The sequence below is a fragment of the Gorilla gorilla genome, chromosome 5 (assembly GCF_029281585.2).
Source record: "Gorilla gorilla gorilla isolate KB3781 chromosome 5, NHGRI_mGorGor1-v2.1_pri, whole genome shotgun sequence".
NCBI classification, from domain to species: Eukaryota; Metazoa; Chordata; class Mammalia; order Primates; family Hominidae; genus Gorilla; species Gorilla gorilla.
This window is the reverse complement of record NC_073229.2, coordinates 24,799,883-24,817,453: the sequence shown is the minus strand read 5'-3', so window position 1 is coordinate 24,817,453 and position 17,571 is coordinate 24,799,883. Positions and strand designations below refer to the sequence as shown.

Genomic DNA, 17,571 nt, shown 5'->3' with positions numbered 1-17,571 from the left:
AACTGTTGAAACTGACTCAAGAAGAAACAAAATCTGGGGTGAGGCGCGGTGGCTCTCACCTGTAATCCCAGCACTTTGGGAGGCTGAGGTGGGAGGATTACTTGAGGTCGGCAGTTTGAGACCAGCCTGGCCAACATAGCAAAACCCCATCTCTACTAACAATACAAAAATTAGCCAGGAGTGGTGGTGCATGCCTGTAGTCCCAGCTACCCGGGAGGCTGAGGCAGGAGAATCACTTGAACCCGGGAGGCGCAGGTTGCAGTGAGCCGAGATCACGCCACTGCACTCTGACCTGGGCGAAAGAATGAGACTCTATCTCAAAAAAACAAACGAACAACAACAACAACAAAAGAATAAAGGACAAAAACAACCCAACCATAGATGCAAAAAAAAAAAAAAAAAAAAATCATCTGACAAAATCCAATACCTTTTCATAATAAAAACACTCAAAAAACTAGGAAAAGAAAGAAACTTTCTCAAACTGGTAAGGAACATTTATTTAAAAAACCCACAACTAACATCATATTTAATGGGGAAAGACTGAATGCCTTCTCCTTAAGATCACAAACAAAAAAAGAATGTTCATTCTCTTCACTTCTATTTGACATTGTTTTGCAGGTTCTAGCCAGGGCAAGTAGGTGAGAAAATGAATAACAGACATGATATAGGATAAGGAATCCACTAAGTAACTACTAGAATGAATAAATGAGGTAAGGTTGGAGGGAACAAAATCAATATATAAATTTTAACTAGCCATGAACAACTGAAAAATTAAATTAGAAAACTCTACTTATAATAGTGCCAAAAATAATAAAATACTTAGAAATAAATTTAACCGATATAAAACTTGTACTCTGAAAACTATGAGACGTTGAAAGAAATTCAGGATCACTTAACAAATGGGAAAACATCCCATGTTCATGGATCGAGTTAGTATTGTTATGATGGCAATACCCCCAAACTGAAAGTTTTAACAACAGTTTGGCAATTCCTCGATTTAAACATGGATTTACCATATGACCCAGCAATTCCATTCCTAAGTGTCTACCAAGAAAAATAAAAACACAGGCCCACACAAAATGTCGTACAACAATGTCAACAGCAGCTTTGTTCATAATAACCAAAAAGTTGAAACAACCCACATGTCCATCAGCTGATCAAGGGATAAGTAAAATGTATCATATTTCTACAATGAACTATTATTTAACAATAAAAAAGAACCTGAAGCCCACTGAAGTGCACACTTTACATGGTAGAATGTATGATGTATGAATTATACCATAAGATGTAAAAAAAAAAAATGAAAAGTGAATACAGACATGTGTTCACGTAATACAGATATGACACCCAGAGCACCACAGTTTCAGCAATGATTATTTGTAAAAACACACTGCCACACAGGTTATTGTAGAAGACAATAACTACGCCTTTTATATCTGTGTTTATTTCAATCATGTCTCAAGATAGAAAATGTCTGAATCAGGAGTGATTGGGCCTACCATCAAGAGATGTCTCATGGAGGATCACAGTGGTCAGTGGTTAGGGCCAAAACGCCACTAGGAGGGGCCTCTTTACCAATGTGCCCACTTGCCCCTGCCAACTTGGAGCTGGCCCATGGGGAGTACCACTGAGCAGAGGCTCAGCAGGAAAAAATGATGGAACCCCCAAGAGGGGAACAGGCAATACCTCTAGGACCAGATTCTGAGAAGGGCAGATATATAAAGGACAAAGGACTTTTTGGGGGTGTGGGGTGTAGAACGAGCAGACCTAAACAGAAGGCAAAAATAAAGGATACCAACAGGCCAACATGGTGGTAAAAAAATAAAAAGCTAAAATGCAAAATATTGTATTGTAAAATAGTAACACTATTCAATTCCTTTGTACCCAAAAACAGTCCCAGGAAGAGATGAGGGGCAAAGAGAATAACCCATCAGGACTGAAATTTATGAGAAAATAAAAAAGCAAAACACTTTGTAAATTCTTAAAATATTCACACTTTTCATGAAGTCATACTATACCTCACTTCTAAGAGTTTAGACTGAGATATACACAGGCTTTAAATTACTGCAGCATTACTTAGAAACGCAAATAATAATAAACATTGAGTGCTTAGTTTGTGCCAGGAACTGTATGCTAAACTAATTAGCACCTAATCCTCAGCCTTATCCAGTGATGTAGGTACAATTAAAAATCTCGTTTTGGGGGGTCAAAATAGCATTAAAGAAAATAATAAAACAAAAAAAATCTCATTTTAAAGATGAGAAACTGGAGTACAAAGAGGTTAAGTAACTTGCTTGAGGATAGAAAATTTACAAGTAGCAGTTGAGACTTGAATTCAGGTGCCTAGTTCCCAAATCAAGAAACTTAACCACTGTATCAGTACGTCCCATGTGTACGTGTAATAAACTGGTCCAACTCATTTTAGTGTTTATATAACCAAATATAACTAGCATATCAATTTTATAGTAGTTATATAAAGTTTTCTTTTGAAATAAACATGTAACAAATGTGACTCAACTTTTTAAAAAGAAAGCAGAATAAGGACTGGACAGGAATATGGAAAAGTAAACCCCTCAAAACATGTATGATCAGCCTATAAACTCTATTTTCCATAGGTTCACCCCAAACAATTTTAATATGTCTACCACTCTGCTGTCTCCCATTTGAGTGAGCATCTTTCTCTCTCAGGAATTAATGTCCTGATGTTTATCAGATTTTCTTTTTCTTAATTTTATCCTATCTTATCCTGAAGCTCCAGGACCAGGCCACTTAACTATTTATTAACAGGTCCCAGACTTTTTGTTTTTTTTGCAATGAAAAGGTCTGTCAGGAATCTGGTAGGCATATGCAAATATTTTTCAAATGGCAGGGTTACGTGGATGCTACTCATGGAGAGTTCTTCTCTTACAAGTGATAATCTGCCCACTTCTAGCACCCAAACAAACAACCAACTCCAATCGGCAGAGGGGAAATGACTCTGTGTTTCATCCTGAGGAACTCTGAAGGGCCACAGACCTTGCCAAGGTACTTCACCTCTAATACCCCAGAGATAGTGTGCATCTCTGGTTTTTCCATACAATGGACAGAGCTCCAGAACTCTCTGTACCTTTAGGCAAGTCTTCTGAAGGCTCAGAGTCCACTGTCCTGCCTGCCAACCTCCAAGTACCAGCCAACCCCCCAAAGCAAAGGGTGCCCTCACCCACCTGTGCATGTTCCCATTGGTGGTAAATGACTGGCCACACACAGTGCACTTGTAAGGCCTCTCGCCAGAGTGCACCAGCATGTGGCGATCGAGGGAGCTGGCCGAGCTCAGTGACTTTCCGCAGATGCTGCATGAGTGGTCGGCTCCTCCAGTGTCTGTGTTGTGCTGCAGAAAGCAATGGTCACAGCGGTCACTTAAGAAAGTGCATCAGAAGCTCAGCTCTTAGGAAATGCAGATCCAGAGCTTTATTAAAAAAACCAATGAACTTTCTTGGCTATGTGTTTCTCTTTCATTTTAAATATCTTTCTGAAGGGGTAAAATGTATCAGGAAAACAGGCAAATAAATATTTTGTATGATATTCCTCCATTCCCACATTGTTTTGAAAACTACTTCTACTGAAAGGCTCAGAAAGAAGTAGAGCCTTCCCAGGTCTTTCTTTGAACCACATACAGATTCAGTGACCACATATATTAACTCCTACAAGCCGAAGGACACTCAACAGTGAAGGAAATATGTCCTTCCATTAAAGGAGTCAACGTCCCTTCTTCAGATTTGATGACTCAGGCCTGCCGTCAGAGAAAGAGAACTGAAACCTGCACAGGGTAGAGTTTTGGCCTCTGAAAGACGGTAAAAAGGAACATTTCTATTCAAACCCGAGTTACTTTAGTAACTTGATGTTAATTCAGTACTATGTCATGATTTTACTAGGTCATCAATCCTTCACTGTTCTACACTCATCAATATTTTGTCATGAATTGGCCACAGCAGGAGAAGAAGGGTAAATCTCATAATAAAGGAGAAAAGCAAAAAAAGACCCCAAGCTGAGTAGACTTCCTTCTGTGTTATGTACGTTTATACTAATATAAACGTGCTGAAACCCCGTCTCTACTAAAAATATAAAAAAATTGGCTGGGCGTGGTGGCAGGCGCCTGTAATCCCAGCTACTTGGGAAGCTAAGGCAGGAGAATCATTTGAACTCAGGAGGCAGAGGTTGCAGTGAGCTGAGATCACACCACTATACTCCAGCCTGGGCGACAGAACGAGACTCCGTCACACACGCGTGCACACACACACACACACACACACTCACACACACACACACGTGTGGGGGGGGAGTGATTCTATTTTATTTTATTTTATATTATTTATTTATTATTTATTTATTTATTTAATTTATTTATTTATTTATTTATTTGTTTATTTTGAGATTTATTTATTTTGAGACAGAGTCCCGGTCTGGCACCCAGGCTGGAGTGCAGCGACGCAATCTTGGGTCACTGCAACCTCCGCTCCCGGGTTCAAGTGATTCTCCTGCCTCAGCCTCCCAAGTAACTGGGATTACAGGTGCATGCCACCATGCCCGGCTAATTTTTGCATTTTTGGTAGAGATGGGTTGGCCAGGCTGGTCTGGACGATGTTGGCCAGGCTGGTCTCCAAATCCTGATCTCAAGTGATCCGCCTATCTTGGCCTCCCAAAGTGTTGTGGTTACAGGCATGAGCCACTGCACCCAGCCAAAAAGGAATTCTGTGTTGACCTAAGGCTTTGTCACAGGAATATGCATATACAAAAGTCATTTCATAACCACCTCCCAAAATTATTTAAAAAACTAAATTTAAATTAGGCACAACTACAGCTCATCCATTAAAATCCAATTACCCTGCCCTGTGCTTAAGGAAGAATAATTTAGATCAAAAATAGGCTGGTCCGAAGGTAGTGAGTTATCTCGACTGATTGCTCACAGTGAGTGTTTAACTCCTTGTTCTACTCTTCCCCCTCTTCTCATTACTGCACTTGACTAAAAAAAAAATAATAATAAAATAAAATAAAATAAAATAAAAGAACAGTGGGAATCTACCTGGCGAATGTGCATGGTCAGCTGGTGCTGGGTAGTGCAAATCTTCTCACACAGGGGGCAGTTATAGGAAGACTTCTCCTCTTTCGTTTCCTAAAAAGAAAGATTAAAAGGGAAGATAAATTTCAAATCACAGTCAACAAGTGCCTTTTCTTTCTGTAATAAGTGTAATAAGCACTTGTGTCTATGTAGCTGAGAGCATGGGCTCCAGAACCTGCCCAGGTATAAGCTTGTGCAAGTCACTGCCCTGTCTGCTGCAGTTTCCTCATTTGAAAGATGGGAAAAACAGTACCACCTACCACACCATGCTGTGATGCAGGTTAAGTTAACACATGGCAAGCACTAGAACAGTGCTGGGATCATAGTCAGTACTCAATCAATACTAGCATTCTAAGTACACAGACACCACTTAATAATCTGTGATGGCGAAAAATTAAGCATTGACTCATGGAAGAGCTAGAAAGGAATACATTTCTCCCCAAGTCCAGCCTAGGCTATTCTGCAACAGGTTTCAGGGTCTCCAAGAACACATGAGATAACAAGGTTCTCATCAGAAGAGCCCACCCTACAAAGAGGGAAGCCCTCAGTGCCTAGCTGTGCACCCAGTGGGCATGCCCCTGCCCACTGCTAGCATCTGCTTAACACTGCTCATAAATACTCAACAAAAACATCACACTGAGAAAACTGCTGTCCTTATCACGACAACTTTGATAGGAATGCCAACCCAAACTGAAGACTTCCACAGAAGGTGACAAAAGAACCAGCTCACTACTTGGTGAGGGGGCTCCTTTCATGTTCCTTCAGAATGTACAGGTCAAGCAGTATGTTTTGTCTTTTTCAGAAAAAGCCAATGTCGTTCACTAACCCTATGCTACAGATCCTCTTTCCAAATAATTCATGCAGAGTTCTAGGCTGTGTGCATCATTGACTCCTCACCCTCACAGTCCCTAAGACCACAGGTTCCTGTCTCAATACCCAAAACTAACTGGACCTAGGCTTGGATACCTCTCCCAGTAATTTGGAGTTGGGATGCTCAGAGATTTCTGAAGATCAGCAGAATCACCTGGGGGGTTGGTTTCTATGCATTTAACCAGATTCTGGACGTGCCACATCGGAGTCACTGGGGGACTGGAGTTGGGGGAGTAGAACCCCAGAAATCTGTTTGTCTCACAAGCTCCCCAGATGATGGTGATATGCGCCCAGGTTTGAGGATGGCTAAGTTACTAAGTTGGGTGATTATGAGCACTTGAATTGAAAGTTCATGGAGAGGTAGGGCTGAACCCAAGGAGGCTTGCACCTGGGCAAGCCCAAGCCAGGAGAAAGCAGTGTGGAAGATGTCAGTGTTAACCCAACGGGATGGAGGGCACCGTCCCTAGGGCTGGATGCTCTGTCTAGGCTCTGGGTCATTTCCTATCCTCGGGCATCTTTCAATAGACCTCTTTTTACTTGCATTCATTTGAATGAGTTTCTGCTCCTTGCAAATAACACCAATTACTGCACACTTACCATGTGCTAAACTCTATACAGAACTGTCAGGGTTTTTTCACAACCACTAATAGACAAGCATTATTATGGATCCCATTTTCTGGACGAGGAAACTGGGGTACACAGAGGCAAGTAACCTGCCCCAAGTCAGAGAACTATTAAGTAGTAGGCACAGCATTAAAACCCAGGCCAGCTGCTCCACAGCCCATGCCCTAAGCCACTATGCTCTATATAAAGTCTGACCAAAAGGATTAACCCCAAGGCACGGAAAGGAAACACTCTTGTGGTTGCTTATGGGAGATGATGAAAATAAAAGTCACCCTGAAGACTATAAAAGCAAATGGCACCATAAACCAGACGGGTGGAATGAAGGCATGATGATGTCTAGCTCACAGCCACCTTCCCTCTCACTCCTCTTCAAAGACAAACAAGTCTCATTCTGAGCAATAGGAACTTTTTCTTTTTTTTTTTTAAATGGAGTCTCACTCTGTTGCCCAGGCTGGAGTACAGTGGCACGATCTTGGCTCACTGCAACCTCCGCCTCCCGGGTTCAAGCGATTCTCCTGTCTCAACCTCCCAAGTAGCTGGGACTACAGGTGTGCGCCACCACACCTGGCTAATTTTTGTATTTTTAGTAGAGACGGGGTTTTGCCATGTTGGCCAGGCTGGTCTTAAACTCCCGACCTCAGGTGATCCACCCGCCTCAGCTTCCCGAAGTGCTGGGATTACAGGCATCAGCCACCGTGCCCGGCCAAAACTTTTTTCTAATCTATGGAATTGGGTCTGAGAACTAGGTATGCTCTACATTTTCTCACAAAAAGAATTAAGGATATGGATTCTACAAAACATGAACATCCTAGAGACAGTGGAAAAAACAAATTCCCAGTCTTACTCATTTATCATACTTCTAGTTCTTTCTGAGGTATAATGGGGGAGGGGGTGTCACACCTTCTCTGCCCAGTTCTACAACTGCAGTCGGAGTAGAGCTGGCCAAGGACCCCCATGGGGGCACGGGTGTGGGGAGAAACAAAAGCAACAGCAACAAAATAAGATATAACAAGGAGGGATGTCTCACAGCCAGGCCAAAAGTTGGGGATGAGTTCCATCTCCAGGGTATTGTCAAATTAGTAGATAGGCAATTTTACATACATAAAATTTTTAAAGTCACCAACAGGATGGTGATACATCAATAGGATGTAAATACATGTTTTTTTTAAAAAAAAGGCCTCCAAGTGACCAGCCACAGGGAGACAAATTTTTTTTAAAAATCATCTTGCATTCACCTTGCAACAGACAGCAGGCACACTGTGCGGCTGGTGGGGCTGACTTGTGTTGACTCTGGGGTGACTCATGAACTGACACCCCAGCCTTCTCTGAGGCTGGCAGTGCTGTGCTGCAGGCCATCATACAGGTCCACAAAATCCAAGTTATATGGGAGGAGGTCTACAGACCCAGATGTAATCTTTTAAAACGAACCATGTCAAGCATGGTGGCTCATACCTATAATCCCAGCACTTTGGGAGGCTGAGGTGGGAGGATGGCTTGAGCCCGGGAGTTTGAGACCAGCCTGGGCAACATAGTGAAACCTCATCTCTGCAAAAAGTTTTTTTTTATAATTAAAAAAAAAAAAAAAAGCCAGATATCACAGCAATTAAGACAGTTTACACACATTAGCTGTATAGTTTATGAAACTAGGAATCAACCATGCTCTGGTGAGAAATAGAGACCCTGTCTCTATTTTAAAAAATAATAATAATAAAAAAAAATAATAAAATGAACCTACTAGAAAAGAGAGCACTGTGATACTGGAAGAGAGGCCCTCCTGGAGAATTCTGTTTTTGTTTTTGATAGGACATGGGGGTCTCATAATATTGCCCGGGCTGGCCTTGAACCCCTGGTCTCAAGCAATCCTCCCACCTCTGCCTCCCAAGTAGCAGGGATTAGAGACATGCCACCATGCCCGGCACCCTAATGGAGAATTCTGAATCCAGTTATTGCAGCCATGCTGGTGGAAGGAGCACACCTCCTGAGCTGAAAGATAAAATTAGCAGCTAATGTGATAACTAACCATTCCGTAATGAAACAATCTGGCACCCTTGTCAGCATCCGGCTGTGGCTAATCTCTCCTGGAACTCTAAGCTCACACCAATGGGACTTTCCCCAGGCTCCCTCTCTCAGCACTCCCTGTCTAGTCCACAGGTAAGGAGAATGCTTCCTTCTTCCCCATACTCTCTCCCCACTGAGTTTTGTTTTTTTAGATTAAGAACTGTATTTACCAGGCTACCTCTGGCCAGGACCTCCATTTCAAAAGCAAACTCAGCATACCAGATCCCTGGAGAAGAAAGGAGGGGGATGAAAGGCAGCCCTGCCCCACCTGCACAGTTGTCTCCTCACACCTGAAGAGGCAGCCTCCAGTTAGCATGCAAACATGGGAGGTGCTGTGGGCATCCTCCAGGGCCCTAACCACGGTCTCTGATCTGGAGGCTGGACTTGGGACAACTCAGAGCTATTTGAGGAAAAGCTCTTCCTATCACTTCACTTGTTCCTGGTAGAGCAGAAGGATGAGGACGACAACCTTGTCTGTCTTATTCTTCCCCAAATGCCTGGCACCTGGTACAGTAGCTAGCTGGATATAGGAACTGGGTACATATTGTCCAATGGGCTGATGGATGGAGAGATGAATAGATGGATAGTCACATGAGAGTGGAAATAAACCTTTTCTTCTCAGAGCTAGCACTCCTTCTCGACTCAGGCCACAGTCATACAGGCTGAGTATTTTCTCAGGCACCCACAGGAAGAGAGGCACAAGGAGAAAAGGAAAAAAAAGAGAGAGAAAGGAATCAATGTTCCAACCCTAAAACATCACTGAACTCTGCCAAGTCCCCATCCTTCAGCAAGGTGTGGAGAAATGCATCCTCCCCCACACTGCTGGCAGGGTTTGGGGCTGGTACAACTTTTCTTGTAGGGCAAGTTGTATCAAAAGCCTTAATTAAGGCTCTACTTCTATCATCATATTAATACTCAGAGAATTCTGTATAAGGACAGCCACGGTAGGATTATTTATAAAAAAAGAAAATTAGTTTACAAAAGCCCAGCAGGTTTGCTTTCTCATCCATTGCTGGTTCCTGGACAAACGCAAGACCATCTTCTCTCCAAGGATTTAGTATAGCCTCATTAAATCAGTTAAACCAAACTTTAAACACGAGGAAGTCAACTTGTATTACATGGATCCAGAGTTGAAATGAGAAGTATTCACTCTCTGCCTCCTTCCTCCACCTACCTTCTGTTCAACAGTATGTTGCTAAGATAGCAACAACTTTTCAAGGAAATGTCCCATCTTACATTGAAGATTCATTTATTTCCCAACAGAGAAGACATCAACTTTTGTAACAGCATTAACCCTTCTCAATTCCACCTATTTACTTTACCCTGTTCTGATCTGATGCCCAGTGAAAATCCAAGACGACTAAACAGCGTCTTAACTGGAATTATCTGAAGCCAAATTCTGTGCTTTTTCAAGGATAGAAAGCTGAACGGCAGCCCTAGCACAGGCAATACTTATTTACCACCTAATCCGAAGATACTTAAAAATAGCCAGCTGTGTGAATGAGGAAACAAACCACACCACAGAAGAGAAATCAGTCATGTTCCCTGCCATGGCCATCACGTGAAGAAAGCTTGAGTTAAAATCCAATGGTGGGGCCAAAAATAAGGGCACTTCCACCAACATCGACACCACGGCAAAGAAAACCTTCTCCATGAAAGGAAACTAACATAAGCCATAAAAATTTTGCCCTTGAAAAATGATCAAGGCCTCTGGGTATGTCCGTTTTATTCCCAATTCTTCCAAGGTTTTATCATAGGAAACTCGGAAACATCTCCCAATGTTCTCATGGATTGAACCCACCAGAGGTCACCACTAGGTGTGAACACTTACCTGGTTCCTTCTGCCAATCCGATTTGGTCCTGGAGGCTTCGAGGGGGACTTGATCCCCTGGGGGCTCCCGCCATTCTCTGTGACCTTCCCTACACTCATGACCGCCGACATCATGGTGTTGATGGAAGATAGGTCTGAACCTTCCAAGCCAACGGGCGAACTTGACGTCATTGGGGCAGGGGTTTAAGCTTCTAAGAAGCCTCTGCTATAAAACTGAAAATTGGAAATTGCTGATGTGATCATGGGGAAGTTTAGGCTTCTGTCATTGCCAGGGGGTGCTGGCCATGGCTACTCTAATTGTAATTCAGGTCAAAAACATCCAACGCTGTCTTTCTCCAGTTAAAGGCCACATTCACGCCCAGAGTGACGGAAGCTTTCATTTAAACCAAGTCTTGGCATACCAAGGACGAAGTAACCTTGCCTTCTTTCTGAGTGTGCACTACCAACAGGACTCAAACTCATGAGAGGCAGGTTTCTCTACCTTTCCTAATCTGGGTTAGGCAGAGTGGGAAAGGCCAAGCCAACAATGACAAAGCCCAGACAGCTGCCGCCCTGCAGCACCCTCCTAAGAACCTAGGCTCATTCACTACTACACAAATGTTCCAGACCTAAAACTAGTGATGAGAAACATCAGGTTTCATTTAACCCCACTGCTGCAATACAGTGATTCTGATGGGGAGCCTGAATTTTATAAGAGATTTGAGAAGCCAACGCTATCAGAGTTACAAACAAATTTCAAATTGACATATCAAAGCCTGTTTCTTAAAAAATATGTATAAAGCAGGTAACATACCCTAGAAAATGGAAAGAAGAACCCTCCCGCCACACTGCTGATTACCTCCATTTTCTGACCCACTGACAGACTATGAAACTTTCCCCTGCTGTAGCTATCATTCACACGGAGTAGAAAATGAGTCTGTGTTGACCTCTTGTCTTCTTCTCTTGGTAGTACTCGTTGACACTGGAAGGGAAGCAAAGGCCCAAAGTGAACATCTTTTCACTTAGTGAAGAAAAAACTGAAATCATTTATTTGCTATAATCTTAGACCACTATATTCACAACAATGCAAGGAGCACAAATGAGAGGCAATGTCTGCCTTTCTTTCTTCCAAAACCACATTCTGCAGCTGTTTCTCAACCTTATCTTAACCCCTACAGTACTGCCTGTTACGCACACTCCCAACAGCCAAAAGGACTCTGCAGTAAAATTTTACTTTCTAAAGCTCATATGTATGCCCATGCATCAAATTTTCTTTCACACTGTGCCTCAGTCCCTTGCAAGGATGTTCAGGCTCCACTTGACCCATCTCACGCCTTTACCTAAAAGTGACCAAAGACAAAACAGTTCAGGCATTCACTAAAGGCTGAGTTTAGACACTCTCAGGACAGACCTAAAAGAAACCTGGCGACATGAAAAGAATGACCAAAGGGAAAACTATGGCCCATGGCCATGTCACAATTTACTTCTTCAGGCCATGTGTGTTCCTTGCAACTAGACTATTATGGCTACAGGTCCAGTCAGTAGGTATGAAGTCTACTGCTTCCCTCATTTTAACTAGGAGGATATTCTACAGCTGAAGCCCTACCATAAGGTAATTGGATATTAATATCCTATTATCCCACAATGTGTGCTAATAAATTCTACGAGTCCACAACAGCAGCTGAAGATCAAGCTCATCATCTCAGCTGTAAAGAGAACATGTAGGAACAACACAAGGAAGAGTATGATTTCTCATGGCTTCCTCCTCCAACTTTAGGGGATGTGACCTAGCATATGAGAAGGTACCACCCAGAGCAGCTACAAACATGCAGTACCAGCCTAAATTCTTACCAAAAGGGCAAAAGGGAATCTTAGGGAAAGCACTTGTCTTGTAAAGAGACAAAATGTACCTTCCTTGTTAATAGACATTTTGAAGATGTGAATCAAATGGTTTTCCAACTGGTAGGTAAAAGGACTAACCGCAGAAACATACAATTTGAGACTATGGATCCAGCCTCTTTGCCCACATCTTTCTCCATAAAGAGAAGAAAGCTACAGCCCCCCCAAAAAAAAACCATCTACACTTTCATCTTTCCATGACATTTCCCCATGCTAGCAGACCCTTTAAATTTATGAAGAATTGTGCTTCACGCCGGGCACAGTTGCTCACAACCGTAATGTCAGCACTTTGGGAGGCCAAGGTGGGAGGGTCAACTCGAGCCCAGGAGTTCGAGACCAGCCTAGGCAACACAGCAAGACCCTATCTCTACAAAAGATTTTTAAAAATTAAAAGAAAAAAAAAACAAAACTGTGTTTCAAACTTCCTGTTTTTAACTGTCTTTGAAGGTTTATTTTGGGTGATTTCTCTATAGGGAAAAAACATGTAGACACAAAGTGCATACATGAGTATGTACACACACTTTTTTCTTAATGGACTACTAAAAAGAGAGTCATCAGTCCCTAAAATTTTTGTAATCAATCACATAATTACATACTTGATTCATAAATGGATACCTTCAATACTGAACTCACCTCCTTCTTTTAAATACGTATATCTCCCTCACAATTTTAATGTACAGAGAATTATAACATAACTGACTAGAAATCTCTCTTTCCTGTAATTGTTACAAACTTTCCACCAATTTATACTATGAGTTTTGAAGATGATCTTGCTTTTGTCCTATTACTACATTTAGAAAAGAAGGCTACTCCCAGCTACTTCAGAGGCCGAGGCGGTAGGATTGCTTGAGCCCAGGAGTTCATGTCCAACCTAGGCAAAACAGCAAGACCCCATCTCAAATTTTAAAAGCAAAAACAAACAAACAACAAAATGTGTGTGTATGTGTGTAGAAAAAGGAAAGAAAAACGTGGTAGAGTTAGAGTTTGCTCAAGTCTGGGAACAGGTTAAACACCTTTAAGACTAAATGTAAAATTGTAAGTTATAAAAAAAATTCTTATTCTATCATTGAATAAGGGAAGAAAGCGGAGAGGAGGGAAATAATAAGCAAAGTGAAAAAAATATATTCACTAAACAGAGCTAAATTGCCAGTAAGAATTCTTTTCAGTCATGTTATCAAAGATACATTCTTGCAAACTACCTAAGTGTCTTAAACACAGAAAGCCTAGCAACAGTCAGTATAGTTAACCAATGTAAGGGCTGAAAATTGCAAAAGCTTATCCCACTTGAAAAGGAGAAAAGCCTTGTTGTTTGCCATTTTGTCTGGACAGGAAGATATTCGCTAAACATGTTTCTTCCTTGGCGATAAAGTATAAAGTGTGACACTACCCACTGATGACACCAAGATCACTTACATTTACTTCCTTTTCCTATTTCAAGTAAATAACAATTAAAAAAAATAGAGACTCATCTCTAATCTGAAAGCGTAATTAATAAAATGAAACTCCTAGCTACACTGTTTGAAAAAAAGAAAAGAGTCACTGGCCTCATCCCTGAGAATCTGTTCCAGAAGCAACCAACAACCAGCCCCTTGGGCTGTGACAAGATTGTACTTCAGTTTGTTCTTATGTCTTCTATTTGAGTTCTTCCTTCAGGACCACAGAGCAGGGAAGAAGGGGAAGAAGCTGGTGCAAGGCACAATGGAGCTCATTGTTCTACGTTAGAAAAAACCCACCATAACATGCGGGCTCTTCTACATGATCATCGAACCAGAGCAAGCTGGCCAGTATTAGTCAGTCCTATCTACCCTATAACCACATCCTGGACAATTTTGGAACAACAGCCCAAACTAACCAACCTAAACCCTCTGATACTCAATCTCAGGGAATAAAAGACCATTTCTAACATTTTTATGGTCTATTCACGAAGCATTTTTTTCTTTCTGGATATTTACAATCCTAGACTTTTCATTCTTTCTTCTGCAACATTTCTTCTCCCTGACATCACTCCAATATTAGTAATAATATATGTTATTATTATAAAATAAGGCCAGGTGTGGTGGCTCACACCTGTAATCCCAGCACTTTGGAAGCCTGAGGTGGGAGGATGGCTTGAGGCCAGGAATTTGAGACAAGCCTAGGAAACACAGCAAGACCCCACCTATACAAAATAAAAATCAGCCGGGGCCGGGCACAGTGGCTTACACCTGTAATCCCAGCACTTTGGGAGGCCAGGGCAGGCAGATCACCTAAGGTCAGGAGTTTGAGACCAGCCTGGCTAGCATGGCAAAACCCCGTCTCCACTAAAACTACAAAAATTAGCTGGGCGTGGTGGCACATGCCTGTAATCCCAGCTACTCAGGAGGCTGAAATAGGAGAATCGCTTGAACCCAGGAGGCAGACGTTGCAGTGAGCTGAGATAGCCCCATTACACTCCAGCCTGGGTGACAGAGCAAGACTCCATCAAGAAAGACAAGAAAGACAGAAAAAGAAAAGAAAAGAAAAGAAAAGAAAAGAAAAAGCCAGGTATGGTAGCACGTGTCTGTAGTCCCAGATACTTGGGAGGCCGAGTGGGAGGATCACAGGAGCCCAGGAGTTCAAAGCTGCAGTGAGCTATGATCACACCATTGCATTCCAGCCTGGGCGACAGAGTGAGACCCTCTTAAAAATAAATATCACTGGTCATATTCTAATATAATCTCTTCCAACTGGAATCAGCACTGGGAACCCAGATGAAGTTCCCAAGTCATAGATATGATCAACATTACCAAGCAGATGAACCTGGTGTTCCAGTTTTTAACACACATGGTCTGGATTTGGAGGGGAGGGAGGGAGAGAAAAGGAAAAAAAAAAAAGAGATGTCCAAAGTGTTGCTTCCTGAGACAAACCCTTGGCACCCTTTCTCATCCCACATTTCGGGCCCATCAGATCAAGAACTAACAAGTTATAGTTACAATTTCTTTCCTCCTTTTTTTTTTTTTTTTTTTTTTGTGAGACAGTCTCACTCTATTGCCCACACTGTAGTGCACAATAATCTCAGCTCACTGCAACCTCTGCCTCCCAGGTTCAAGCGATTCTCGTGCCTCAGCCTCCTGAGTAGCTGGGATTACAGGCACGCACCACCACGCCTGGCTCATTTTTTTAATTTTTAGTAGAGATGGGGTTTCACCATGTTGGCCAGGCTGGTCTTGAATGCCTGGCCTCAAGTGATCTGTCCGCCTCAGCCTCCTAAAGTGCTGGAATTATAGGTATGAGCCACCATGCCTGGCCTAGTTACAGTTTCAACACGATTTTGCACCAAAGCCTCAGGAGGACCTGGAAAGGGCATGACAATTAAACGGGAGGTAGGGAGGGTAGGAGAGGAGGGCATGGGAAGACTCGACGTTCAACATTATTGTGACTCACTGCGAGTGAAAACTGTTTCACTAACCTGTTTTCTGTGTTATCAAGCTGCCCTCCTTATTGGGGGGCTGAACCTGGCTGGGCCCAAACGTGGGCAGGGTCACACCTCAGAGCCACCACTCCTGGAACACACAGTTGGAGCAACCTACAAAAATAAGAAAAGGTGATGTTAAAAGAGGATTAAGACCAGAAATGGTCCTCTGCTCAACATCACTGGGAGTCACAAATTAGGACGAGAAAACATTTCCCATCCCTTGCCTGCAATTACAAGCAAGCTGCCAGGAGCCAGGCTGATTCCATCCAGAGTTGTCCCATTAACATCCAAGTAAGAGCTTGGAACTGAGTGTGCCTTGAACAGACAGGAACACCCCTGTCCCCCAGGCACATTCCAATAACGTCAAGGGCAGCACCATGTGAGAATGGCTCGGACCACTGGCTCTGGGGGGAGCTTCGTGCATCCTAATGGCATGTTCACAGTAGACACCTACAGACTGCCAGTTTAACAAGAGAAAAGCAAGGCAGCAATGAGTGCTATCAGAAACAGAGGGGGAAAAAATAAGACAGTTGAAGAAATTAAGAAATATACAACTAGCAGTGGCTCATGCCTGTAATCCCCGCACTTTGGGAGGCCAAGACTGAGCAGATCGTTTAGCTCAGGAGTTTGAGACCAGCCTGGACAACATGGTGAAACCCTGTCTCTATAAAAAACACAAAAATTAGCTGGGTGTGGTGGCATGCGCCTGTAGTCCCAGCTACTCTGGAGCTGAGGTGGGAGGATGGCTTAAGCTCAGGAGGCAGAGGTTTCAGTAAGCTGAGATTGCACCACTGCACTCCAGCCTGGGCAACAGAGCCAGACCTTGTCTCAAAAAATAAATAATAAGAAATATACAACTAAACAGTGCCTTAAAGTAGAGGAGAGATGATTACATCCTCTCGCAGGTGTGAGGAGAAAGTGTTGGTAACACACGTCAAATAGGACCAAATGCAGACCTTTTCCTTTCTGTAGGGAAGATGCAGAAAACATCTCAAATTACACATGCCCTTCAAAAGTTTGAGCAAGTCTGCTCTGGGGTGTCAAGGGCTTCAAAGCCCTGTGCTGGGAGAAAACTGGAATGCAGCATCTCCCAGAGCTACAGCATGTGGCCACATTCTCTGGCTCTCAACACAGCCTCCCTCAGCTAACGTGAAGAGCACAAAACTGGGAGAAAACTCAGAGGTAAAATAAACCCCACACGGACAACACTGGGGGAGAAACAACTGCTTGGCATATTTTCTCACTTTTATTCCCCTTCTGGAGCATCTACAGACAAGCTGCCCATCCATGCCACACAGCTGTCACCATGAACCTCAGGACTAACCCACAGGGACGGACCCTGTCCCACAGAAGGGAATGCAGAGACCCTCAAACTGGACATTATACCCCCCCATCCCACCCCACTGAAACAATGCGCATACTCTATACTCAACATTTTCATTCAGTACCAGGAGGGTCAGGGACCCTAGAAACCCACCCAGGGACAGCAGGGTAAGAATCCCTGTTTTGCGTGACACATGACCTGCCCTCTTGTAAACTATGAATCAAGCCCATTTTATGAAAAATACCCGTGGAGTTTTCAGAAATGCACAAACATCCTTTCAGACTATCTTCACCCATCTAAGGTGAAATTAAATATTGCTTAAAAAAAAGCAGTTATTATTCTTTTTTCATATTTTAATAACAAATTTTATTAGGAACAAAGCCTGAAGAGGAATAGCCCTTTGGTTTTTTTCTAGAAACTGCCAAGATCTCCAAATAAATAGCATGAACCATAGTTTT

The 17,571-nt window shown here is 42.8% G+C and overlaps 1 protein-coding gene across 10 annotated transcripts in view; it reads right to left on the bottom strand.

Moving 5' to 3' along the window:
• RREB1 (ras responsive element binding protein 1) overlaps window positions 1–17,571 on the bottom strand; it is a 144,199-nt gene that overhangs the window by 58,902 nt on the left and 67,726 nt on the right. For 9 of the 10 annotated variants that reach the window (XM_055390776.2, XM_004043239.5, XM_055390777.2 and 6 more), the window contains 5 exons: window positions 15,784–15,900; window positions 11,317–11,439; window positions 10,479–10,691; window positions 5,060–5,149; window positions 3,204–3,367 (listed from right to left, as the gene is read on the bottom strand). In XM_055390776.2, coding sequence (XP_055246751.1) covers window positions 3,204–3,367; window positions 5,060–5,149; window positions 10,479–10,649 — 425 coding nt within the window. In that variant the 5' untranslated portion in view covers window positions 10,650–10,691; window positions 11,317–11,439; window positions 15,784–15,900. The remainder of the gene's footprint in view (window positions 1–3,203; window positions 3,368–5,059; window positions 5,150–10,478; window positions 10,692–11,316; window positions 11,440–15,783; window positions 15,901–17,571) is intronic. The other variant, XM_055390780.2, reaches the window with a different exon arrangement.